This window comes from Choloepus didactylus, chromosome 6 (assembly GCF_015220235.1).
Source record: "Choloepus didactylus isolate mChoDid1 chromosome 6, mChoDid1.pri, whole genome shotgun sequence".
Classification (NCBI taxonomy): domain Eukaryota; kingdom Metazoa; phylum Chordata; class Mammalia; order Pilosa; family Megalonychidae; genus Choloepus; species Choloepus didactylus.
In genome coordinates, this window is record NC_051312.1 from 142,684,678 (window position 1) to 142,712,650 (window position 27,973).

The window sequence follows — 27,973 nt, forward strand, 5'->3', positions numbered from 1 at the left end:
AAGCACTGAGTTAACTATATTGCACATATTTGCATATTTTGTATTTGGAGTTTCACTGGCTTCAAAATGCTTTCTTATATCTATTTTTAGTTTATCTTTTTATTAAAATTGTTTATTTTTAACTTCATTGAGATATAATTCATTCCATATAATCTACCCATTTAGAGTATATTACCTAATGGTTTTTGTATATACATGGAGTTGTTCAATCGTTTGAAATAAAAAAGATGGAAAGACACAATACACTAGACAGATTTTTTACAGAGACAAGATGGTATGAATATGGAGTTTCTCTTTTGCTTTGCTATGGGGAGGTAAAATCCCTAGAAGGAAGTGAAAAACTTGAGGATAATGTTGAGTCCCTAAAGAACTAGACATAATATGGTCCAGGGTGTAAATACAATCCCCTTATTTCCCTATTACATGCAGAATCTGTTCCCTGGAGAAGAGACTGAGCAACATTTTTACTTCTTTATAACCAAATGCATTGTGTCATTGGACTCCATTAAGTCTTTTGGACTTATCAAGCGGCACATTTGATAATATTAAAGAAAGCATCATTTGATAATATTAAAGAAAGCATTTTTATTTTCCTTTGCTGTTCAAGGAAACTCCAAGTTAAAATCAAAAATTGTGATCTGTAGCTCAGAAAGATTTCCAGGATATTGGAAATTATCTGATCTGCATCCTCTTAAAATCAAAGAAACTACTGTCAGAGCTTCAAATTGCTCTTCTGTGATCGCAGAGGAGAATAACAGTGTACTTCAGAAGTACAGAGCTTTTCTTGTATGAGGATGGTGAGTTTCTGTATTTTATTCATATTACTTCCATCTTATTTTGAGATGGAATTCCAGGGATTAAAAGTCCTGCTTTCTCCTTCATTTTATGTATTCCTAACCCTTAAGTGAAAATGGTGAAAGAATCTGTTTTGGGGCAGCAGGGAATGTTCAGAAAAATTAAGTGCCTGAGGATTCCTGTATCTCAGAGAATAAGTTCCCTCTCAATAGAGAGAACTTCCACTGATGTAGATTTATGGCTTTTACTCTGTGACTTGGAGCAATTACTAATCCTCTCCTAGAATCTCGTTCCTCAGTTTGGATTCTGAAACATTATTCATGGTTTCTATTCTACAAGGGTCTAACCTAACCTGCATGGGAGGCAAGCTGCAGATTGCTGGGGCCTCTGCTTCTGACTTTACTGGTAAAGGGAGGCCTTAGGTATATAAAGATTTGATGTTATGGGAGAAAACGACTCAGTCTTGATAAATCTTTCTTTTTTCCCTTGTTTTATACAGCAGTTATGTTTTCTTTTGGCAGCTCCAGTATTCACACATTAGGTTAAGCCATAGATGCTCTTTCTTACATTTAGTTTTAAGGATTATAATACTGGGAAATCTGTGTTACTTGGTATCAGGAATAAAGGCAGATTCTGTGGGTCCATGTTGGGGAAATCTCAGATACGCCCATGAGAGGAGATAATGTCGGAAGATATAGATCGCCTCTAATGTAACCTGTTTTTCTGATACCACAGATGCTCCAGACAAGAATGACTCCTGGAAATGTCTCTTTTGTGACTGAATTCTTACTGGTGGGGTTAACAGATCACCCAGATTTCCAACTTCCACTGTTCTTCCTCTTTTTAGCGATGTATATGGTCACCATGCTGGGAAACTCAGGCTTAATAACTCTAATTGCACTGAATTCCCACCTTCAGACCCCCATGTACTTTTTCCTCTTTAACCTGTCTTTCACAGACCTCTGTTATTCTTCTGTTTTTACCCCCAAAATGTTGCTGAACTTTTTATCAAAGAAGAATATTATCTCCTACCAGGGATGCATGACACAGTTTTTCTTTTTCTGCTTTTTTGCCATTTCTGAGTGCTATGTGCTGACATCAATGGCCTATGATCGCTATGTGGCCATCTGTAATCCACTCTCATATAACATTGCCATGTCCCCTAAAGTGTGTTCCAATCTTATGTTTGGTTCATACTTGATGGCATTTTCTACTGCTGTGGCCCACACTGGATGCATGCTGAGACTGAACTTCTGTGATGCCAACACCATCAACCATTATTTCTGTGACATCCTCCCTGTGCTCCAGCTCTCCTGCACAAGCACCTATGTCAATGAGCTGGTGTTGTTCATTGTTGCGAGCATCAATATCTTTGTGCCCAGTCTCACCATCTTTATCTCTTACGGTTTCATTCTCTGCAATATTCTCCACGTGAATTCCACTGAGGGCAGGTCCAAAGCCTTCAGCACCTGCAGTTCCCACATAATTGCTGTTTCTCTGTTCTTTGGTTCATTTTCATTTATGTATCTCCAACCATCTTCTTCAGGGTCTATGGATGAGGGAAAAATTTCCTCTGTCTTTTACACCAATGTTGTTCCTATGATGAACCCCTTAATCTATAGCTTGAGGAATAAAGATGTTAAACTTGCCCTGAGAAAAACTGTGAGTAGGAGAAAGTAATGTAGTGTTGGAAAAAGGAATCAAATAGTGTGACTGGTGCCTGTGGACATCAGTGCCAGGCAGAACCCCATTCCAGGTTTGGGACTCTCATGGAAGAAAGAATTCAGGGACAAGAGGGGCCAGTAGAAATAAGTAGTAAAGTTTATTAAAGAAACAGAGAAAGAAGACATGCTAAAGAGAAGTGTGGGCATGTTTAGGGAGAAGCATGCATTGAGTGGGAATGGGCTGCCTTGGTATATAGGAAAATTTTAGTGGTGGCAGGTTTCCATAGTAACCTTTGAACACTAGGAGCTTAAAAGGTTTGTATTAACCATACTTTGCATTAACTACATGTCTCCTTTGTTCTAGAAAGAAATGGCTATCAGAGTTTATGACGTGCCCTTGCATATCTAAAGTTTGTCTTTGGACAGATGTTTAACAACCTTTATGACCCCATACTTCTTGTCATTTTACTGAGAATTTGCTGTGGGCCCATGATTTTATAAGTATTTATGGTTTGGGGAGGCTTCAGAGCTTTAGGGGCAATTTTGGCTCCAAGAAGTCTGCAGTTGAAGATTTGCAGGTTTCTATTAACTCTTTTGTAGCTGAATAGAAGACCAGGAACCAAAGCTTTGATGCCCTATTCTATCCTGCCTCAATAGTACATCTGCTCTCTTGTCTTTTCATCCTCCACTAAATAGGTATTTTTCTCCTTCAAGAAACAGAAGATTCAGAAATAGAAGGTTCCATAAAGTCTGTCAAGAATAAACCCCTGTGTGGATGGTGATACTATGCACTTTGCTTCCTTTCAGCGAAGTATTTTTTTTTTATTTATACCCAAACAAATGTATAATAAATGGTCAATATATGTTTATTGCTTGGATATGGAAGTGAAACCCAGAGAGGTTAATGATTCATTTAAAGTCACACAGCTTCTTAATAAAAAAGCCTAATGTAAATACTAAGTTCCTGGATTCAAGTCTCTTCTTCTTACTAGTATACTTTGCTTCTGTTTTATTTAATTTAATTTAATTTTTATTTTTGTAGACACGCAATATGAGGAAACCTTTCTATTTTGAAATTGGCTATTCTTTGTTCCAGGAGGATACATGAATTTCAACCAGGGATTTTGCTATTTTTTTTCTATGAAAATTGTTTGAGGTTCCTTGTGTGGGAGTGAAGAGATTTTTCAGGGTAGTATAGTTTTGAGATGATTAGCTCAAATATGAAACTGACTAATTTTGCAAAATAAAGTAAAATGAATTTAAAGTGTTTGCTTCTGCTGTATTTCAGAGAATATGTGTATGGGAGGAAGGGCTACCAGTGACATGTCATTACGCCAGGACCCAAAGAGACACACAGTCAGTAATAAGACCAGTACTTGGGTGTGAATGGAAAATGAGGGTTTAGAAACTGTATTTCACCCTGAATTTGTGTCTGGTGCTGTAGTGTGCTGCATTATACTCCACTGTCCATAATGCTGTGAGAAAACATATATTTCACAATGAATGTAGTGGTGTTTTGTGAATGAAGGAGAAAAAGCTCGGGTCTCATTTTTGGGGGATCATGTAGAGAGAGGACAGCAAATTTAGGAGGTGAACTAGTAAGTGTAAGAGGAAACTCTGTATGAATTTAGAAAGTAAAATGATAGAAAACTAATCCCCTACCCACTCCTGCCATTTCCCTTATGGGAGTCTTAAGAAATATTGGAGCTCACGTTTTCTTTAGGTAGGATGATGTTTTTTGGATTTTTGACGTTAAGGAAAGTTTAAAGCCATATGGCTAGTAGACCCAGGAAAAACTAAATTACACATTTATCTGTTGTCTTCCATATATTACCCAATATGGGTTTTAGGATCTAAAAACACAAATGCTGCTGGAAGAGAATTCATTATTTGAAAGTAACATTTTTTTTTGTTAAATTGTGACAACATCTTTTCTAGAATAAGATTTTGGTTTATTTTTCTTTAGATAATAAAGTCAAAAGACCACTTTAATAATCCTTAAGCTGGTCTGTGGTGATCAAATCCTACCCCCTTTTAGGAACATATTTCAGGCTTTATGCGTATTCCTGTGATTGTAAACCTGTTTTTAAGTGGAACTTCTGAAGGTGTTATTATTAGGGTAGGGGCTCATTTGTGAGTAGAATATTTGAAGATCATTTAGATGAGGCCAATTGGATCAGATGAGCCTTAATCCAAGGGCTGAAGTCCTTAAAGCAGAGCAAAGTTGGATGCAGTCAGGTGAAGCCAGAAGTCTGTGAAAGATTGAAACCAGAAGAATCCAGAAAATAAGGCAGTGTGATGGGAAATAAATGTGACAGAGGCAGAGGTACAAGCTATGAAGCCTCCAAATTGCCAGCAAGAAAGCACCAGAATGCTACAGACTCCAGGAAAATCAGGACCTTGTTGAGACCTTGAATTTGGACTTGTTGCAGCAAAACCAGGATGCAATAAATTCTGGTTGGATAAGACAACCCATTGTGTGTTGTTTGTCACGGTTACCCTGACAAACCAAGATAAGCTTTCTCAAGGGACAATTGAAACGCTTTCTAAAGTAACTTAAATATTTTCTGATTTTCCATTTTTTTCTAATGTTCACCCAATATTTAGTCATTGTGAATTTTAGCTTTGCTGATATGCTTGTTTTTTTCTGTAGATGTTTAGCACTGCTGCATCCTTCTCTTTTAGTTTTAAATGACCATTATTATGAACCTGCCTGATTTCCACTTAAGGTCTACTTATATAAGAATTCACCTAGCCTGGAGTTTTCCTTTTCCATTTTTTTTTTTAATGTTTCTTTTTTTTAACTTTATCAAAAAAAAATAAAAAACAAACAATAAGAAAAACATTTCAAATAAAATAATGGAATAAGAAAAACAAATAACCTAAAATAACTACCTTGCTTCCAACATGTCCCTACTGTACCCCAATAAAGTTAGCAAACCATAACCAAACAAAGGAGTAAGGAAAACAAATAACCTAAGTTAACTACACTGCTTCCAACATGTTCCTACCCCTTTGCTTTATTCCTTTTCTTTGTGGCCCTTTTGATAAAACTATTTATCTATTGAGAATAGGTAACTCTACATATGTAAGTAAGTACCTCGGGTATTTGGGATCCTCCGTAGATTCTGTAGACTCAACGAGATCTATTCCTAAACTGGACAAATATGGTGAGTTCCCTGTCACCTGTGGTAACGTGAACGCTATAGCTACTCACTGAACTCATGAGCATCAAATAATATAGAAATACCCTCATTCTTATCAGTTTCATTACTGGTATTGGAAGCAAGATTTGATGAAATGCCTTCATTACGCACTGTGCATGCAGCCTGAAGTAGAACCAAATCCCTGATTTTTTATACTTTTGTTCTGTTTTTCCTACCAACCTCCTTTTGTTATTCTGACTATGCTTGTTCCCATTTGAGAATGGCCAAAATATACCACATGCCCCTGCTGCTGAGATCTGCCAACATCCCAGTGCATTCAATTTGAAGGGGACTATGCCAGTTTGGATGTATTATGTCCCCCAAAATGCCATGTTCTTTAATGCAATCTTGTGGGGGCAGATGTATTAGTGTTGATTAGGTTGGAACCTATTGATTGTTTCCATGGAGATGTGACCCAATCAACAGTGGGCGAGACCTTTGACTGGATAATTTCCATGGAGGTGTTACCCCACCCATTCAGGGTGGATCTCATTAAATCACTGGAGCCCTGTAAGAGCTCCGACAGAAGCTCACAACTGCAGCTAAGCCCAGAAACATTTTGGAGAGTGCCATTTTGAAACACAACCTGGGAGTAAAGGAAGAAGACACCAGCCACGTGCCTTCCCAGACAACAGAGGTGTTCCAGATGCCTTTGGCTGTTCCTCTGTGATGGGACCCTATTGTTGATTGCTTAGACACTTTTATGGCCTTAAGACTGTAACTTTGTAACCAAATAAAACACCTTTATAAAAGCCAATCTATTTCTGGTATTTTGCATAATGTCAGCATTAGCAGACCAGAACAGGGACCCTGTTACTCCAGCATTAACCAGGGATGATTAGAGGAGTAGTAATAGGTATCTTAGGAGATGTAACATGTATCTCAGTTTATAATAAGGGCAGAGGAAAGTTTACATCATAAAGTTTCATTCAGTACTATATAAAACAATGTCAAATGTTTTGCAAAAGGGCATATGCTTCTTACCGTGAATTTTGTTATCTGTTACTTAAAGAAAAATAGTAACTCAGCATTTTAATAATGTAAGCTCTTCCTAATTAACTTACAAATTAAAATACCTGAAACATTTTTATAGATCTGGACAATTTTTCAAATTTATTGAAATGTATATACACTTCAACTTGCTGAAGTTCAACTGAAGTGCATTTAACTGAACATATTAAAAATGTACAATTTGATTAGTTTTGACATTTGTGTATATCTGTGAAAGCATCACCACACTTAGTATAAACAAAGTGGCTTTTCTTGCCCGTTTGTAATCCATTCCTCCCATGACCTGTGTGTCTAGGCAACAACTGATGTGTTGCTTATCTGTGTTTTCTAAATTTTACAGAAATGGAAACATCTAGTGTGTTTTCTTTATACCTGAATCTTCTTCACTCAAAATAATGATTTAGAAACTCATTATTGCCATGGTATGTACCCTCAATTCATTCCTTTTTATTACTGAGTCATATTCCATTGTATGGATATATCACAGTAGATGTATTTATCTGTTGATAGTCATTTGGATTGTTTCCAGTATTTGGTTATTACAGATAACACTGCCATAACATTCATATCATGTCTTTATGTCAACATATATTTTCATTTCTTTTGGGCAGATACCTAGGAGTGAAACAATTGGGTTGTTTGATTAGTGTGCACTTAACTTTTTGAAAAACTACGAAACTGTTTTTTAATGTCATTGTACGTTTTAAATTTTCAACAGTTATGCATGAGAGTTCTAGTTGGTATATGACTGAGATAACATTATTGTCATATATTTTTGCTTATTTTTCTTTTAATTTTAGCCATTCTAAGGTCTATATAATAGTATTTTATGGTTTTCATTTGCTTTCCCTCTTTACTACTGATGCTAAGTATCTTCTCATGTGCTTATTGCTCATTTCTCTCTTATTTTACTAGTGTCTTGTCAAATCATTTTTGTTACTAGCCTCCTGAGTTATTATTTACTTGTATTTATATATTTTTTCTGGATGCATTCTGTATTCTAGATGTGAGTACTTTATAAGATATGAATATGACAAATATTTTTTCCACTCTTTAGCATATTTTCCATATTCTTAATGGTGTCTTTCAAAGAAAAAAAACATTTAGTTGCCATTGGATTTATCATTGTTTTCTGATTAGTGCATATGGGTGTGTGTGTGTGTGTGCCATTTAAGAACCCTTTGCTTACCTTAGGGTTATAAAAATATTTTCCTAGGTTTTCTTCTAAAATGTTTATAGTTTTAGGTTTTACAATTAGGTGTATAATCCATTTTGAGTAAATTTTTGTGATATCTTTGTTTACTTTTCAGAGTCCTGAGGTAGTTGATTTTTCATTTTGTCCAGATTTTTTTGTATGTAATTACAGGGACAGATAGGCTGTAGTCAGCCCATATTGTTAGCAACAAAGCTCAACAATTTAATACAAAGTTTTATAAAAAAATAGACATACAAGGATATGAAGGGCTACCAGGGAACTAGATCTACCAAGGAGATTTAGTAGAACAGCTAGAAATAGAATCAAGTCCATATAGAAATTTCATATATAATATAAATAGCATCTAAAATAACTGGTCAGAGATGGACTTTAAATAAATAGTGCCAGCAATCCAAAATAACCATTTGGATAAAGAATATACATGGGATCTATACCCAAACCCTATACAAGAATAAACCCCAACACTAAATTTGAAATTGAAATCATTCAGACACTAAAATAGAACATGGGTGCATTCCTCAATAATCTGAATAAGGGGTAGCATTTTCTAACTGTTTTTCAAAATTTTGATGCATTAAAAATTAATAAATTTTACTGCTTAAAATTTTAAGAAATGCATGGTAAATAAAACAACTGTAAAATGATCCTCTGCCTCTTCAGTGTTATTTCTGGTGTTCTGCCCCTGTCTGCCTGCTGATAATATATTTTAAGAATCTTCAAATAGCTGTGCAGGTTTTATGGTTGCATTTAGAGAGAGGTGGCACATTTCCTCCATCTTACATAAAACTGGAGCTACACATTTTATTTATACAGAATTCAAGAAAATTCAAGTAATGTATATAGGCAAAAAGGTGTTCAGTCCTGGAGCCATAAGTGGTTGCAGAGGCAGACTCCAATAGGAATGAGGAAACTTCTGGGGTGAAGGAATCGTTCTTCATCTTCATTGTGGTCCTTATGTAGGTAGTTACATGTATTTATCAAAACTCAGTAAACTGGTCACTTAAGATGGGTGACATTGTATATTATAGTATACTACAATAAAGTTGATTTTAAAATCTGAGGGAAAATTTTTTTTAATTGGCAAAAGACTGAAATGTAATTCACAACAAAGATGAAAGGTTACTTGTGAATATAAGAAATGCTGTTTGCATTCATAAGAGAAATGCAAGTTAAAATCACACTGACGTTCTATTCCTCACTTGTCAGAAAACTGCCCCAGCCAATGTCAATGGCTCACTTTATTCACAGGCCATTAAAGCAGGAGATACATGGTAGAGCTCAACTCCATTGAAACAAAGGATCACCACCTTTTCAATGGCTGGGAGTGGGTGGGAGGAAAATCACTGGAAGATAGTAAGGCAGGTGAATCAGTGGGATGGGTGAGTGATTTGCTGAGATGCATTTAGGATGGTTTGGTTCCATGGAGATGGATGAGGGATTTACTGCAGTTAGGACCACTTGGTTTGGAATGTTTTCCTTTGTGGTAATTGGTCGGCCTGGTGGCTGTAAGATATGGGGAAAGTGGGAGAAAGATAAGGAAATGCCCAGATAGAGCCTCTCAGGCACCTGGGTAGCTGAGGTGAGAGGCAGAGTGGAAGGGGAGGGGAGGAGCAGGAGGGGGTATGACCAATATTGACAGTAGATAGGGTCTAGTGGTCCTTGTTCTTTTTGTTGTTGTTATTTATTATTTTTGCCCCCCGCCCCCACCCCAGCAGCTCCAGTTGTTTTTCTTTGTAGCCTCACAGCTGCAAGATTAGTTTCAAGGTTGTGAGAAGAGAAGTTTTAGGAGAAAGAAAACAGTGTTGGTCACACCTGTTGGACTGATGGTAAACCACAACAACCACCAAAATCCTTGACTAGTAGTAGATTAAGGCTGTGGGTAAAGAAGCATTTATATACATACCTGATAGGAATGCAAATTGTTCCAGCTCACATAGAGGGGACTTTGGCAGTATCCTACAAAATAACATCTGTTTATCCTTTGATCCAGCAGTCCCAATTATTGGAATGACCTAGAAATTACATCTTCAACAATGTGAAAATACATAAGCATGTGGTTTTCATATCACCATTGTGTGAGTTTTAAAAACAAATGAACACATATGTAAGAGAATATATGAATAAGCTGTGGTACATCCACAAAAAGGAATTTTGAGTTTTGGAATCATTTTAATTATTTATACATTTAATAAAATAAAATGAACAGGGATAGGAAAAATTCTAAAATTGAATATAAACAGAAACAGATAAACATAACTGTATGTTAAATTCATACCATTATCACTGTGAGGATGAAAATAGCTTTGAATTGTTATTTTAAACTCATTATTTTGACTTCATACACTTAGACCAAACAGTGAAAACAACAAAATCTTGTGAACAAATATTGAACTGTTTTAGTGGGCTTTTGATTTTCAGTATTATTTGCTAACAAAGTTCTCAAATTAATGACCTCACCTTCCACCTGAAGAAACTAGAAAATTAAGAACAGATGAAAGCAAAGAAGCAGAAGACAGGATATAATAAAGATCACAGAAGTCAATAAAAAGGAAATTAAAAATCAACAAAAAATCAATAAAAATGAGGACTTGATTCTTTCAGAAGATCCATAAAACTGATAAACATTTTACCCAACAGATCAGGTAAATAGAAGACACAAATTACCTATACCAAGAATGAGTGAGATGACAACTCTACAAATCTAAAGACATTAAAATGATTACAGGTGAATATTATTATGCCAAAACAGATAACCTGAATTCCCCTTACCTTATAAAGAAATTGAGAAAATGCACCCTGCAAGAAACCTACAGACCTTTCTGGATGATTTTATGGTGAATTCTACAATGTATTAAAGGAAGAAAAAATGCCAACTCTACAAAAACATTTCCAAAAAATTGAAGAAAGGAGAATAATTCCTAGCTCATTCTGTAAGGCCAAAATTATCCCAATACCAAAAGCTGACAAAACAAAAGCTACAAACAAATATCTCTCTTGAATAGATGCACAATCCTAAACAAGCTCAAATCCAAAAATATGTTAAAAAGATAGTATAGCGGGTCAAAGTGGGTGTATTTCATAAATTCAAGATGGGTTCAATGTTTGAAAATCAATCAATGTAATTAACAATTTAAAACTATGTTTGAGTGTGTATATATAATATATACAGTCCCTTTTCAAAGGCTTGCACACAAATAAATTCTCATAGAAGCTTTATTGACTATAGCTGAAGACTGGAAACAGCAACAACATCCATCACCAGGTAAATGGATAAACATTTTTGTTATATCCTATAGTGGAATACTATTTCAACAATATAAATGAATTGAACTATTGATACAAGCAAAAACATGGATGAATCTCAAAATAATTATTCTCACTGAAATATACCTATGCAAAGGAGTACTACTATATAATTTAATTTGTATAAAATTCTCAAAAATAGAAATGAATCTATAGTGACAGAAAACAGATCAGTGGTTACCTTGGAGGTGGAGAACATGCAAGTATTGGGAGCAGGAACTACCCAGAGGCATGATGAAAAATTTAGGGAGGATGGATATATTCACCACATTGACTGTGGTGATGAATTTCATGGGTGTAGTCATTGGTCAAGTCTCATCAAGTCCTGTAGTTGCAGTTAGTTGTATGTCACATATACCTAGACAAAGATGTTAAAAAATACAGAGAGAACAAAAAGGAAGGGAGGGAGGGAGAGAGAGAAAAAAGAGAGAGAAAGAAAGGGAGAGGAAGCACAAAAACTGATCTAGATCACTTCCTACTAACAATCTCAGCTTTCACGTAAACACTCTTGGTTTTACAGGAACTGCTGAGAGTTCAGTAGGATCAATGGAAAGTGATGTTACTCTCTACGTCTCTCCAAAGGAAGTAATGTGCATCTGGAAATGAATTTCCCTTTTAGATGGTGGAAGCTGGGAGAGGAACAGCTAGAAATTTATACTTTGAGTGAGAGGGTTTTTTTGGTATGATCATTAAATATTATTCCTGGAAGAAATTAGTCTAGACATGAAAATCATTTCCTCAAGGTTTTATTTTCTACCTGATGCTTGTAAGAGAAATTTAGTCTTCCATAGCCTGCATTTTTCCAGGGTTTGAATCTTTTTTGCTTATTCTTCCTCACACAGGAGGATGTTGTTTATGTTAATTTTATAAGAATAATTTATTTAAGGATATGGAAATGTATGGGTATGTGTGTGTATTTGTGTGTACTACATATATTTGGTTTGCATAGACCAAGGAATACAAAGAACTTTGCAATCTACTTCAGGCTAATATAAATATTTTCTTATATAACATATGTTTTAAGTACATTTTAGGGTTCTTCATCTCATTTGTGTTATGATCATGCACAATGGAAAATAACAACATACCATAATTGTGCTAAGTAATTAAAACTTCCTTTTAAGATAGGATTATAATTTTCAGTCATTTGAATTTAGTTGATGTTCGTCTTTAGTTGTCACCTACACATATTACAGATATGAGCATAACTGTCTCTCTTTTTAACAAAATATTTATCTAGTTAGATAAGATTATCCTTAATTAAGTCTAATGTATTAGCATGTATTTGTTTACTCTATAACAGAAGGTGTTAGGTATCAGGAACCTGAGAACTTGGAATCCCATAGGAAGGAAGTAAAAAATGAAATTGAAGAAGCTGCAATCTCATGTGAACATTTTCTTAAAAATGTTGATTAAAATGCACATCACAGGTCCTTGTCACTGAATTCTGTCTGAGATAGCTTTAGCTTTTCTACCTCATGATAGAGATCCAAGAAAATGAATTCTCAAAGGAGGCCTGGCACTTTGTGGTAGAAATATATCTGTGCTTGCACTTGTCTGGACAGCAGAATGGCCTTCCTGGTAAGCACAGCTAGCTTAGTGAATCAGACTGTCCTGAGCCGCATTCAGGGGACCTGGTGGGACAGAGAGGCAACTCAGGCTGGCCCAGCTTGAAATTTACTCTGCTTCGTTAGGTTAGTAAAATGGCAACTATGGAAAGTCAGTGTAAAGGAGAGTAACTATGGACAATTTGTGGTAAAAACTGTCACCATTGTTTCTGCCCACTGAAAAAAACAGGCAAAGAGAATGCCAGATAATAGGTAGAAGACACTTGATGTTTAAGCCAGAGTGGACAGGGAGTGGTGGGGAAAAGATCTTAGGGCCCATCACATCTCTAGCAGGTGTGCTTGAGAAAAAGGAAGAATTCCATGGGAAATAAAGTCTGGAAGTGTAAAAAAAGGAAGTGGGGTGCAGAAGGGAATTAGATTCAGCTCCTAGGAATATGCCCATAGTTTCAAAATCCTGAGATTACCAAGGGAAAAGCATCACTTAGGAAGTTGAATTTTTGGAAGGCAGAATTATCAGTTACCTATGAGTTTTTCTAGAAGGGTGAAGCTTCCTTCCAGCAAGCAGCCTCATTGCCTTACCATGAGCTAGACATTTCACTGTTACTGATTTCTTCTTTCATTTTTTTGTGATGTTTCATTCCTTTGGGAATGATACTTTCCAGGAGAAAGATCAATGGCAGAAGGCAGAAGATAAAGGAGGACCTTTGAAGCCAAGTGTACAACTATAAGCCAAATATACAACTGTTTTTGGACTCACCCCATGATCAAGGATTAAGATTATTTTCTGTCACAGCCTAGTTTTATACCACTTACACTGAGTGTCTCTTAGCTAGTTATCAGAGGCAGAGATGACTGTCAATTTACCCCAACTAAATTAAAAAAAAATAATCTTAGTTATTCTCAACATGGAAGCAAGATAGGATCATGCAGATTCACTTGGGAAGAACTTTTCAAACTAAACACACCTGGGCTTCCTTAAGGGCCTGCTTAATTACAATATCATGGATTAATCTGCTGAAGGGATATATTTGTGTGTGTGTGTGTGTGTGTGTGCATGCACAGACTTCAATAAAAGGGGTAATATCTGTTAGCTGTCGTGAAGGGAAGGAAAATGGGTTGTTAATGTTAAGAAACATAAGGGAAATTTAGTTTAAAGAAAAAGAAGAAAGCTCTTGCCACCACCTTTAATGGTCCTGACTACTACCCTGGTTTGGTCCATGCCTCCTTCCAATGACTTTTCTTAGCACATTCTTTACATCCTTATTCCTCAAGCTGTAAATCAAGGGATTCAGCATGGGGATTACTGTGCTGTAGAACACAGAGGCAACCTTCTCCTGTGCCATGTTGCTGCTGGATGCTGGTTTAAAATACATGAATATGACAGACCCATAAAAGATCCCAACAGCTGTGAGATGAGAACCACAGGTACTAAAGGCTTTGGACCTCCCTTCCACTGAGGATATTTGAAGAATGCTGATGAGTATGAAGACATAAGAGATGATGATGGCCACAATTGTTGCCAATGCATTAAATCCACCTAGAAATATTACCAGAAGCTTGTTGATGGAGGTACTGGAGCAGGAGAGCCTTAGGAGAGGAACTATGTCACAGAAATAATGGTGGATGACATTGTCCCCACAGAAGGAAAGCCTGATCATGGACATAGTATGGGCCATAGCTCCAACAGTTGCCATGCTAAAGACTCCAGTCACCAGCATGTTGCAGACCTTTTGGGACATGGTAACATTGTAGAGCAATGGACTACAGATAGCTACGTATCTATCATATGCCATGGCAGTCAGCATGTAGCACTCAGCAATTGCAAAATCACAGTAGAAAAAAAGCTGTGTCATGCATGCAGGATAGGAAATAATATTTTGCTCCAATACAAAGTTTCCCAGGAGTTTGGGGGTAACAACTGAGGAATAAAAGAAATCGAGGCATGCCAAATTACTGAGGAAAAAGTACATGGGAGTGTGGAGCTTGGAATTAAAAGAGATTATGAGGACCAAACTGAGGTTTCCCACTACAGTGAACATATAGATTGCTAGAAATAGAAGGAAGAGGGGCAGCTGAAGTTCTGGTTCATCTGTTAATCCCCCAAGGACAAACTCAGTCACTGCAGAATAATTTTGTCTGGCCATTTCCTTCAAGAAACAGGATATGAAACTAGGAAGAAGAAAAATCACAGGAAGTAAGAAAGCTATTTTCCCATGATTTACTTCTGTTTTATTAATGTTGTGATAGGGAAAAAAATCCAAAACTGATACTCAAACTAAAACATTTTAATGGTTGTCAATAATAAACTTGTGAATTATACATTTCATGTCAGGATATTGTTACTTTTGGCCAAAGACTATCATTAGGTGTACAGAAACAAAGAATAAATGCAAGATGATCTTTAAAATAAATGTGAAATATAAGAATAGGGCAAAAGTTGCAATGATTTTTTTCCTTTAGAGATTGTTTCAATGCCTGTGACAAACAGAAACCCAAAATATGGATTGAACTGGGTCTCCTTACAGGGCTGGAACCCTAGATGCTAGTAACACAGGGTTTTATTAAGTCATAAGAAAATAATTTCAGGGTTAGCATTGGGCCTTTTGCTGCACTGGGTTCTTGTTTCTCATGGAAGACAGACTATTCCTCAAGGAGAAACTGGTAAGTGAAAGTGTTTCTTCGAGTCAGGATTATTAGTCTCAAAAGGAAGTGCAGAGCTCATGATTCTCCAAATGAAGCATTTAACTTATTCATTTAATTATCAATTCAATTAATTCAACTTAGTTCTAGAGTTCTTGGTTATAATAAAGGAGTACTCCTTTAGATCTTTTTTTTTCTTCCTAGGTAGAGCTTGGATCTGATGTGGGTGCATCTTAGGAAAATAGTGCAATATTAAAACAGAAGAAGACTGTTTTCTAATGCCAACAATTTCATACTCCACAGTTAACAGAAAACTCTTTTCCTCCAATTTCAGTTGTCTTGGGTTAAGTAAAAACTACACATAATTTGGTCAACAGAAGTTTTACTAGAATTTCAGTTTATCATTCTGTGAAATAATGCTACTTCACAGTGAATGCTTCAGGAATTTATGCTCAGCATTTGTGTACTTACTTGAATGTTGTCAGAAGTAGTGGAGTTATGGCTCCCACTTAATTTACCTTTTCCTCTTGTAATGGGTAAATTTGCATAGTCAGCTTCATGTCAAAAATTATCTGTTTAGTACCTTGCTGATATTGTTTGTGGTATGTTGTCAGTAGGACATAACATCAAAAATTCAAATGGTAAGTCTTTTAAATGAGGAAGTAGTAAAGCTCCCTCTTTCCATCTCTAAAGCTGGGTTCCTGTGCCAGCTGTGTCACTAATTCACTGTGGAACTTTGGGAAAGGCATTTCTCTTTCTTCTTCTATGGGTTTGGGCTGATTATCTCTAAGGTCTGTTTCAGCTCTAAGATCGAGTGACTCTGTGGATCTATCCTAAGTGAGTAATAATAAGATCCCCTTCCACCCCTGTGTTGCCTTTTCTATGCAAGGGAATACTTTGATCAGTTGTTTGTAGGACACTGAACTCCAAGGAGATGGATGAGTATAGTATTCTCTCAGGATCACAAGATTCAGGGAAGACTCTCAGAGGTAAAATTCTCCTGAGGAGGGAAAAAAAAACAAAACTGAACAATGACTAAAATATACTTGCCATCAGAATAATGAGATTATCAGAATATTGGAATTTCCAATGTTGAGAACCAAAAAGAGGAATGAGTCCTCTTGTCTGGAATGATTGTCGGATTATCACAGACAGATGTTTTGGCAGTTTGGTGAGGGTTCTCTCACTCATCTCTGTGCTCCAACCAGTAGAGCATAGTAACTCTTTTAGATTTTTTTAACTCTTTGTGCTGTAACTAAAGTCCTTTAAGATCTGTTCTCCTGGGATATTCAGTAAACATCCTAAGAGAAGCAATAATAATCCAGATAGGAAGATCTATCTCCTTTCTAAATATATTTCTCTCCAGTTTTGATGCAGTATTCCAGGAGTAGTCTCACCAGAATCCTCACCACAAATAGAACTCAATGGTTAGTCCATTGTCGTAGCCTCTCAGAGTCAGTCTAACCCTTGCACACAGTGGCTTCAGGACTCCTGGACAGAATGGTTTCAAGCTCACCTCCAGAGGCTTCATTTTCTTGGAAAGGGGGTCTTTCTCTTGAAAAGAATAGGTACTTATAAAGTACATGCTCTGAGATAGAAGTAATTTATTTTTTGTATAACTTTCCACAGAATCTTACCCTAGTAAATCTCACAGTGCTCAAGTCAACAAGGGTTTCCATATGAATCAGGGAAAACTAATTGCATTTTTCCCTGCTTTTCCCTCTTTCTATCTTCATTGAAGTTTCAAACAAGAATTAGCTTGTGGAAACCTTTTGAATTGGTTTCTAAATAGATTGGTGATGATTTTCTACAACTTAAATATTGTTTTAATCCCTTTCAGATATTTATCTTTGTTATTGCTTTGAAATTTCAGTATTTTAGTTTAGATCCAATGGACTACGTACTTTGCATCAGATGGACAAATTCATTAGAAAAATAAGGGGACATTTACATAATAAACTGGTAATTATCAAACAGCCCACATAATTTTTTTAATTAATCGTTTTATTTCTACCTTTGTGTACCTGATTTCTCTCATAACCTACAGAGAAGGTAGAATTCAATCACTGTTAGATTAGCTGTTTATATCTGTTTTAAAAAAGAGAAACAGTGTCTTTTAAACTCTTTTAAAAGATTCTTTATAAACAATATTTCTAAACACAGGCACAATATCTTGGAAATTATTTCAGTGATTTCCTTGACCTAGTTATAAAAGTGTGTTTAGTAAAACTTTACTTGAGTAGAACTCAAAAAGCAAGTTTCATGCCAGTATCTTCTCAGTCCAAGTTTGCCATTCAGTAGTATAAGAAATATGTAGTAAGTTCTACGATATGAAGGTCACTGTGTTAGCATCAAATCATATCTGCTAAGACCTTAAGAACTACATTAAATAATATTCATAAACATCCATAATTAATGGGCCCTCACTGTTCTTCCTGAATTTAATAGGAATCTCTTGATAATTTGATATTAAATGTGCTGTTTGTTATTAGGTGTAGTGTTTTTTGTAAGTTTTTATTACCCTCGCCTTCTAAGATCAAGATCATTGTATCAGGAACAGGTGATAATTTTTTATTAAATGTACTTTTGGTAGCTATTAGTGTAATAAATTGCCATGATAATATTTTTTCAACATTGAAACTACTTTTCATTCATGGAATAAAATAACTTATGTCATATAATAATTTAATATATACTATTTTATTTAGAACTATTTACCTATATTCCTGGGTAAAACTGATGACTTTTTGTTCTCCATTCTCTTTGTTCTCTTTGCCAGTTTTAATATCACGGTTATGATACTGGCAGAAGATTGACTAAGGAATTTTCTACATTTTGCTCATGCTTGGGAAGAATGTGTATAATGCAGGAATTACTTGTTCCCTGAAGGTGTGCTTGAAGTCACCAATAAATATTCCACTGTGTGCCTTTTGTGGGAATGAAATTGATTTGAGTTCTCATTGTTTTAATAGTTATTTTAGGGTGTGTTGTTTGAATCTGTTATGTACCCCAGAAAAACCATGTTCTTGTAATCCAATCTTGTGGGGGCAAACCTATTGTGGGTCATACCTTTTGATTAGTTTGTTTCCATGGGGATGCAACCCTGCCCATTTAAGGTGGGTCTTAACACCCTTGCTGGTGTCTGGTGTGAGAGGATAAAAGGCAGAAACATTTTGAAGAGAGCTCAGACAAAATGCCCCGGGAGAAATAAGCAGAGAGCAGAGAAGCTAAGATTGGTAATCCTGAATTTGCCTCCAGGAGAAGCTGAGACAGAAGCTGAGACAGAAGTCCAGAGACATTTTGGAGAAAGCCATGGAAACCAAAATGTAAACCTGGGAGAGAAGTATCAGCACAGCTGGCTATGTGCCTTCCCCTGTGGCTGAGGAACCCTGGATACCATTGGCCTTTCCTCAGAGAAGGTATCTACATCTTGATGCCTTAATTTGGACATTTTCAAGGACTTAAAACAGTAAATTTGCAACCTAATAAATCCCCATTGAAACAGCCAACCCATTTTTTGTATATTGCATTCTGGCAGCTTTAGCAAACTGAAACACAGAGGTTCCTCATTTTTTGTCATTTTTGGAAGTTTGTATTTTTATTTAAATTATCCTGTTCAAGTAATTCTACCCATAGAATTAGGTCATATTTTCTGTTCTTTAATATAGCAGTGATTATATTGCCTTTTTGATTGCTAAAACTATTTACTTATATTTTTATTAGTAGTTTTGGCCTGAGCTTTGTTACTGTTTTTTTAAGGCAAAATTATTTGTTTATTTGTCTAGGTTATTGCACTTTTAACTTCTAATTCATCAGTTTCTGATTTCATCGTTATTTATGAGAATCTTTGTTTTGTTTTTTCCTGTTCATTTTCTGCCTTCTGAAATTGAATGCTTAATTTATTTTCAGTCATTGCAGAGTGTTAAAAGTTTTAAGGCAATGGCTCTATCTTATGTATGTTTTAATATAAAAATGTTTTCTTTGGCATTCTTTTCTCTCTAGCTTTTTGTTTTAATTTTCATTTTGTTTTCCTATTGATTTGAATAATTGTTTTGAAGGTTTCCTTTTCTATATACCATATAATTTAATATTTGATTTGTTACATTCATAACATGTGATGTGATGTGATTTGAAAATTAAATTTTTTTTATTTTTATTCATTTTTTTAATTAGAGAAGTTTTAGGTTTACGGAAAAATCATGTAAAAATTACAATATCCACTATTGTTGACACTTTGCAAGAGTGTAGTATCTTTGTTACAAGTAATGAAAGAATATTAAAATTGTACTATTAACTATAGTCCATTGTTTACATTAGTTACATTTTTTCCCATACTGCACCTATTATTAATACCTTGTGTTAGTATCATTGTGGTACATTTGTTATAATTCATGAAAGAACATATTTATACTTATACTATTAATTATAGTCCATCATTTTCAATAGGGTTAGCTGTGTTATACAGTCTATTTTTATCTTTTTGTTTTTATTCTAGTAACATGTATACAACCTAAAATTTCCCTTTTTAACCATATTTACATATATAATTCAGTGCTATTAGTTATACTAAAAATAATGTGTTACCAATGTCACCATCCATTTCCACAACTTTGCAATCACCTAAATAGAAATTCTTAAAAATTAAGCATTAACTCCCCATTCTCTACCCTCATCCCAGCCCCTGGTACACAATATTCTAGACTGTAACTCTATGATTTTGTTTATTCTAATTATTTCAAATCAGTGAGAGTATAAAATATTTATCCTTTTGTGTTGGTTTATGTCATTCAACATGTCTTCAGTGTTCTTCCATGTTGTCACATGTATCAGTAGTTCATTCCTTTTTATGGCTGAATAATATTCCTATGTATGTATATACCATATTTTGTTTATCCATTCATTGGATTATGGACACTTGGGTGCTTCCATCTTTTGGAAATTGTGAATAATGCTCCTGTGAACATCTGAGTGCAAATATCTGTCAAGTCCCTGTTTTCATAACTTCTTGGTATATACTTAGTAGTGAGATTCTCAGTTTGTATTGTAATTGTATATTAAGCTTCCTGAGGAACAGCCAAACTGTCTTCCACAATGGCTGCACCATTTTACATTCCCACCAGTAATGAGTGTTCCTATTTCTCTACATCTTCTCCAACGCTTCTAGTTTTCAGGTTTTTTAAAATAGTAACCTTTGTAGTGGGTGTGAAATTGTTGCTCCTTACAGTTTTGATTTGCATTTCCCTCATACCTAATGAGGTTAAGCATATTTTCATGTGCTTTTAGCCATTTGTATATCCTCTTTGAAGAAATGTCTATTCAAGTCTTTTGCCCATTTTTAAATTGTATTGCTTGCCTTTTTAATGTTGAGTTGTAGGATTTCTTTATATATTCTGGATATTGAACCTTATTGGATATGTGGTTATCAAATATTTTCTCCCATTGAGTAGGTTATCTTTTCACTTTCATGATAAAGTTCTCTGTGGGACAAAAGTTTTTAATTTTGATGAGGTCCCATAAATCTATTTACTCTTTTGTTGCATTACTTTGGGTGTAAAGTCTAAGAAATCATTGCCTAACACAACATCTTGAAGATGCTTCCCTACATTTTCTTCTAGGAGTTTCATAGTTCTAGTTCTTATATTTGGGTATTTCATCCATGTGGAGTTACTTTTGACATTCAGTGTTATATAGCGTTTCTCTTTCATTCTTTTCAATATGGATAACCAGTTCTCCCAGCACCATCTGTTAAAGAGACTATTCTTTACCAATTGAGTGGTGTTGACAGCCTTGTCAAAAATAATTGGCCATAAGTGTTGTAACCAAGAAATTAAGAATTAATGAATGGGGAGATGGGGCAAGATGGCAGCATGGGGAGGTGTAGAATTGAGTTAGTCCCCTAGAGCAACTAATAAATAGCCAGGAACAACTAGCAAATATTCAGGAACAAGTGATTGGGGGACATCCATGACTGGACAACATCATACACCAGTCGGGAATGGATGGAACAACTGTGATTGCAGCACAGAACTGTAAGTAAAGCTTCCCAAACTGCATAGCTGGCACCCTTCCCCCACCAGCACAGCTGGCTGAATTGCAAAACTTCTCTGTGGGAAAAGGAAGCACTCCCTCCCAGGAGCAAGGGAATGTAGCTCAACCAAGCTCCAATTATGGTTGTAATTAACAAATTTTGGCTACTGAATACATGCTATGGACACAGATAAACCCTGAGCAAGCAGGAAAGGAACCCAGAAGTTTATCCTGGCAAAGAGGAGGCAGGGCTGATGGAAAAAAAATACCTAAATTTAACAGAGGCTTTTGGAGTCCACTGAGCTCTGAATACTGGAATATGGCTGTGCTCCAAGTTGGTACAGAAACACATACCAACTGTGGTTCTTGCCTGGTGAAATGCAGGGCTGGGGAAAGGTTCTGAAAAGGGGACTTGTTGCTCTTTTTCCTTTTTTTTCCTTTCTCATTCTAAGTATTTCATTAGATAAAGACTCAGGCATTTTCAGTTGTCAGCATTGACTCAGGCAATGGCAGACTTAAGAGAGTCAAAGGAATACTCAAGTGTAGGAGACAATTCCCTAAAGGGCTTATCTCTCCTATGAAAAGGGGGTTGGTGGGACCTAGCTCAAGTGGTGGCCCAGAGAGGAAGGAAAAAAACAAAACAGAACAGAAACAGCTTAAGCTTGGTTTCTGGCACCCTCGGTTCCTGGCCAGGACAGGGTCCACTGAGAATTATGTATGCTGCACCTCTTACACGGTTTGGGAGCTGCAGGCTGACAAGTGCCACCTTCTGGGCAGAATAGGAAAAGCACAGATTCTAGAGGCCTCACAGGAAACTCTGACAATCTTCTTGTCCTGACCCTCAGGGAAATCTCTTACTAAATGCAGCCTTCTCCTGAGACCTGTCCTGTCTGGTTCTTGGAAAATATAATTGGGGTAATCAAGGAAACCAGATGCCTAGACAACAGAAAATTGCAGCTCACACTAGGAAGAGTGAAGATATGGCCCAGTCAAAGGAACAAACTTGCACTTCAACTGAGATACAGGAATTAAAACAACTGATTATTAATCAAACAAATCTCCTAAATCTATTAAAAAATCAAATCAATGAGTTTAGGGAAGATATGGCAAAAGAGATGAAGGATATAAAGGAGACACTAGGAAAACATAAGAAAGAACTTGAAAATTTGAAAAAACAGTTGTCAGAATTTATGGGAATGAAAGGCACAATAGAAGATATGAAATACACAATTAGAGGCATACAACAGCAGATTTGCAGAGGCAGAAGAAAGGATTCAAGAACTGGAAAACAGGACATCTGAAATCCTACACACAAAAGAACAGAGTAGAAAAATATGAGCAGGGTCTCAGGGAACTGAGTGACACCATGAAGTACAGGAATATATGTGTCATGGGTGTCCCAGAAAGGGAAGAGATGGGAAATGGGGCAGAAAGAATAATGAGGAAATAATCACCAAAAATTTCCCATCTGTTATGAAAGACATAAAATTACAGATCCAAAAGCACAGCATACCACAAACAGAATAGATCTGAGTAGACCAACTCCCAGGTACTTAATAATCAGATTATCAGATATCAAAGATGAAGAGAGAATTCTGAAAGCAGCAAGAGAAAAGTGATCCATCACACAGAAGAAGCTCTATAAGGCTATGTGAAGATTTCTCAGTAGAAACTGTGGAAGTGAGAAGGCAGTTGTATGATATATTGAAAACACTGAAAGAGAAAAACTGCCAGCCAAGAATTCTATATCTGACAAAACTGTCCTTCAAAAATGAGAGAGGGATAGGTGGAAAATGGTGGCATAGAGAGGAGTGGAAATTAGTTTGTCCCCCTGGAACAACTAATAAACGAATAGGAAGAACTAGTAAATAAGCTGTAATAACTGGGGGGGGACAAACGTGACTGTACTGGTTTGAATGTATTGTGTTCCCCAGGAAAAGCCATATTCTTTGATGCAATCATGTGGGGCAGACATATTAGTGGGGATTAAGTTGGAACGTTTGGATTAGGTTGTTTGCATGGAAGTGCACCCCACCCAGCTGTAGGTGATAACTCTGATGAAATATTTCCATGGAGGCATGGCCCCACCCATTCAGGGTGGGCCTTGATCAGTGGAGCCATATAAATGAGCTGACAAACAGAAGGAACTCAGTGCAGCTGTGAGTGACATTTTGAAGTGCAGCTGAGAGTGACATTTTGAAGAGGAGCTACAGTCAAGAGGGACACTTTGAAGAAAGCACAGGAGCTGCAGATGAGAGAGAGTTTGAAGACAGCCATTGAAAGCAGACTCTTGCTCCAGAGAAGCTAAGAGAGGACAAATACCCCAAGAGCAATTAAGAGTGACATTTTTGAGGAACTGCAGCCTAGAGAGGAACATCCTGGGAGAAAGCCATTTTGAAACCAGAACTTTGGAGCAGATGCCAGCTATGTGCCTTCCCAGCTAACAGAGGTTTTCCAGACATCAGCCATCCTCCAGCAAAGGTACCTGATTATTGATGTGTTACTTTGGACACTTTATGGCCTTAAGACTGTAACTGTGCAACCAAATAAACCCCTTTTATAAAAGCCAATCCATCTCTGGTGTTTTGCATTCCAGCAGCATTAGCAAACTAGAACAGTGACTGTCCACTCATTGTACCCCAACCTGAACTGGGAGTAATGCCCAAGATTGCAGCATAAAATCTATAAGTAAAAACTGTGGATCCAAGCTGGGAGCCCCCTCCCCCTATGGCCCAAACTGCAAAGCCTTGCAGTGCTAGAGAGCAGCACTCTCAGAACAAGTGAATATAGCTCAGCTGAGCTCCAACTGAGGTTTTAATTAACAAACGTGGACTGCTTAATACAAGATACAAATCCCCAACAAGCAGACAGAGGCTTTTAGTGACGACTGACCTTGGAGAGCCAGAGGGTGGTGGCAGACTGGCCCTGAAGGGGGCTTTCTGTCCCTTTTTCACCTCAGTGGAGAAAGCCTCAGCCATTTTCAGTTCCCAGCACTCTGTCCCAGACAAGGGTGGAGATAGCACAGGCAGAGAGACTATTCAAGTGTAAGTGACTTCTCCCTAGGGGTTGTATCCTCCATAAGAGGAAGAAGGTGGTCCCAAGCTCTACAACCCACCTTCCATTCAGAACCAGACCCCAGAGCCTGGGGGAAAACAGCCATGGGCCACACCTCCTTACACCAGTCAGGAGCTACAGGCTGACAGGCACCACCTGCTGGGTGGAAAAGCACAGTGACTTGAGGCCTCACAGGGTGTACCAATATTCTGAGACACTCTCAGGGAAATTGGACACTATTCCCTCTTTCCAAGACCTGAGCCCGTTCTGGTCTGGGAAAACCTGATTGGCATAACCAAGGAATCCAGTTGCCTAGACAACAGAAAACTACAACTTATACTAAGAAAAATGAAGTTATGGCCCAGTCAAAGGAACAGACTTATACTTCAACTGAGATACAGGAATTTAAACAACTAATACTAACTTAATTCAAAAAGTTCAGGGAAGATATAGCAAAAGAGATGAAACATATAATGAAAACACTGGGCATACATAAGGTAGAAATTGAGTTTGAAAAAACAACTGGCAGAATCTATGGAAATGAAAGGCACAACACAAGACAAAAGACACAATGGAAACATACAACAGCAGATCTTAAAAGGCAGAATAAAACACTCAGGAACTGGAGAACAAGGCACCTGAAAGCCTATACACAAAAGAACAGATAGAGAAAAGAATGGAAAAATATGAGCAACTTCTCTGGGAACTTAAGGACAAAACAAAATGCAGTAATGTATGTTTCATTTGTATCCCAGAAAGAGAAGAGAAGGGAAAAGGGGCAGAAGCAATAATAGAGGCAATAATCAATGAAAATTTTCCATCTCTTATGAAAGACATAAAATTATGGATCCAAGAAGCACAGCATACCCCAAACAGAATAGATCTGAATAGGCCTATGCCAAGACACTTTATAATCAGATTAACAGAAGTCAAAGATAAAGGGAGAATCCTGAAAGCAGCAAGAGAAAAGTGATCCATCACACAAAAAAGGAAGCTTCATAAGACTATGTGCGGAATTCTCAATAGAAAGCATGGCGGGAAGAAGGAAGTGGGATGATATATTTAAGATACTGAAAGAGGAAAACCACCAACCAAGAATCCTGTGTCTGGCAAAACTGTCCTTCAAATATGAGGGAGAGCTTAAAATCTTCTCTGCCAAACAGGCAATGACAGAGTTTGTGAACAAGGTACCTGATCTACAGGAAACACTAAAGGAAGCACTGCAGTCAGAAAGGAAAATGACAGGAGTGAGAGGTTTGGAAAACAATTTTGGGAGATCGTAGCACAGCAATGTAAGTACACTGAACAAAGATGTCTGTGAGTATGGTTGAAAGAGGAAGGTTAGCACCATGTAGGGTACCAGAATGAAAAGCAAAAGATAAAAGACTGGGACTGTATAACTCAGTGAAACCTAGGGTGCTCAACAATAGTTATAAAAGGTACAAACATGTTTTTACATAAGGTAGAACAAATGAATGTCAACATTGCAAGGTGTTAAAATTAGGTTGGGATTGGGGGAAAATACAGTCAATGCGAACTAGAGACTATAATTAATGGAAACATTGTATTATGCTTCCTTTAATATAACAAAGGCAATATACCAAAGCTAAATATGTGGTGGGGGGACATAGGGGAAGGGTATGGGACTCCTGGCATTGGTAATGCTGTCTGACTCTTTATTCTGCTTCAGTTTAATGCTGTATTTCCTTTTGTTGCTTTCTAGCTGTCATGTTTTTTTCTCTGTCTCTTTCTTTTTTCTTTTTCTTTGTCCCACTACCTTCTTTGACTCTTCTTCCTTCTTTGTGGAAGAAATGGAGATATCCTTATATAGATAGTGGCAGTGGTGCTGAGTACATAAATATGTGACTATACCAGGAACCATCAACTGTTTACTTAGGACAGACTGTATGGTGTGTGAACAAAACCATCTTAAAAAAATAGGTTGATGAAGAAACATTGAGGGCACTATATTGAGTGAATTAAGACAGATATGTAAAGACAAATATTGCAGGGTCTCATTGATATGAACTAACTATAATATATAAACTCATAGACATGAAATATAAGTTACCAGGGTATAGAATGAGGCTAAAGAATGGGGAGTGGTTGCTTATTATAAACAGAATGTTCAGCTAGGTTGAACTTAAACACTTGGAGATGGATGGAGGTGATGGTGGCATATTGTGAGAATAACAGTGCTGAAAGGTGTGTGAAGGTGGTGGTAAGGGTAAGCCCAGAGTCACATAGGTCACTAGAAGGAACATTGGAGGTTGAAAGCTGGGAATATATAAAACAGTGAACCTTGTGGTGGACAATGTCTGTGATTAACTGTAGAAATATTAGAAATCTCTTTCATGAGCTAGAACAAATGTATGACACTATAACTAGAAGTTAATAATAAGAGGGGCATATAGGAAAAACTATACCTATTGTTAACTATATACTACAGTTAGTAATATTTTAACATTCTTTAATCAACAGTAACAAATGTACTGTACCAATACTATGAATCAACAATGGAGGGGAGTGGCTAGGGGTATGGGAGGATCTGAGTTTCCTTTTTTTATCTTTATTTCTTTTCTGGAGTAATGAAAATGTTCTACAAATTGAAAAAATATTAATTGTGGTGATGGATGCATAGCTGTGTGATGGTACCATAGGCAATTGATTGTACACTTTGGATCTTTGGATAATTGTATGGTATTTGAACAATATCAATAAAAAAATTTTAAAAATGAGGAAGAGTTTAAAATATTTTCAGACAAGCAGACACAGAGAGTTTGTGAACAAGATACCTGCTCTATAAGGATACTCAAAGGAGCACTACAGGCAGATAGGAAAATACAGGAGAAAGAGATTTTAAGAATAGTGTAGAATTGAAAACTATCAGTAAGGGTCAAAAGAGAGAGTAATAAATTAAAACAAAATAAGATATGACATATAAAATCCAAAAGACAAAATAGTAGACAGTAGACATTACTTTGAGTGAAATTAGCCAGAAATGAAAGGATGGATAGTGTATGGTCTCACTAATACGGAGAAACATTGATGAGTTGAAAATTTGAAAGTTGAGAACACAGGATATCAGGAGATAGAAAGAGGTTAGGGATCAGGCATTTGATGCTGAAGGAGTACAGAAGGTGCAACAGAATTGATTGTGAAGATCCAGAAATGGAATGGATAGCATAATAGTGTGTAATGGTAACACAATATTGTAAGTACTGTGAACAAAGATGAGTGTGAGTACAGTTGAATGAGAAAGGCTAAGGTATGTATGACACCAGAAGGAAGGATGGAAGATAAAGACGGGGATTATATAACTTAGTGAAACCTAGAGTGGTCAATGATGGTGATAAAATGTATAAATATAAGAATGTTTTTAAATGAAGGAGAACAAAATGAATGTCAACATTGCAAGGTGTTGAAAATTGGATGGTATAGGGGAAAAAATACAATCAATGCAAACTATAGTCTATAGTTAACAGTAAC

At 36.5% G+C, this 27,973-nt stretch overlaps 2 protein-coding genes across 2 annotated transcripts; one reads left to right on the top strand and one right to left on the bottom strand.

Annotated features, from left to right (window-relative positions):
• The first annotated feature begins 1,530 nt into the window (after window positions 1-1,530).
• LOC119536176 (olfactory receptor 8B3-like) lies at window positions 1,531-2,475 on the top strand. Its single transcript, XM_037838879.1, has one exon. The coding sequence runs from the start codon at window positions 1,531-1,533 to the stop codon at window positions 2,473-2,475; it is 945 nt and encodes a 314-aa protein (XP_037694807.1).
• An 11,472-nt stretch (window positions 2,476-13,947) lies between these two features.
• On the bottom strand, window positions 13,948-14,907 carry LOC119537387 (olfactory receptor 151-like). The gene has a single exon (XM_037839861.1). The coding sequence runs from the start codon at window positions 14,905-14,907 to the stop codon at window positions 13,948-13,950; it is 960 nt and encodes a 319-aa protein (XP_037695789.1).
• Between the last annotated feature and the right edge of the window lie 13,066 nt (window positions 14,908-27,973).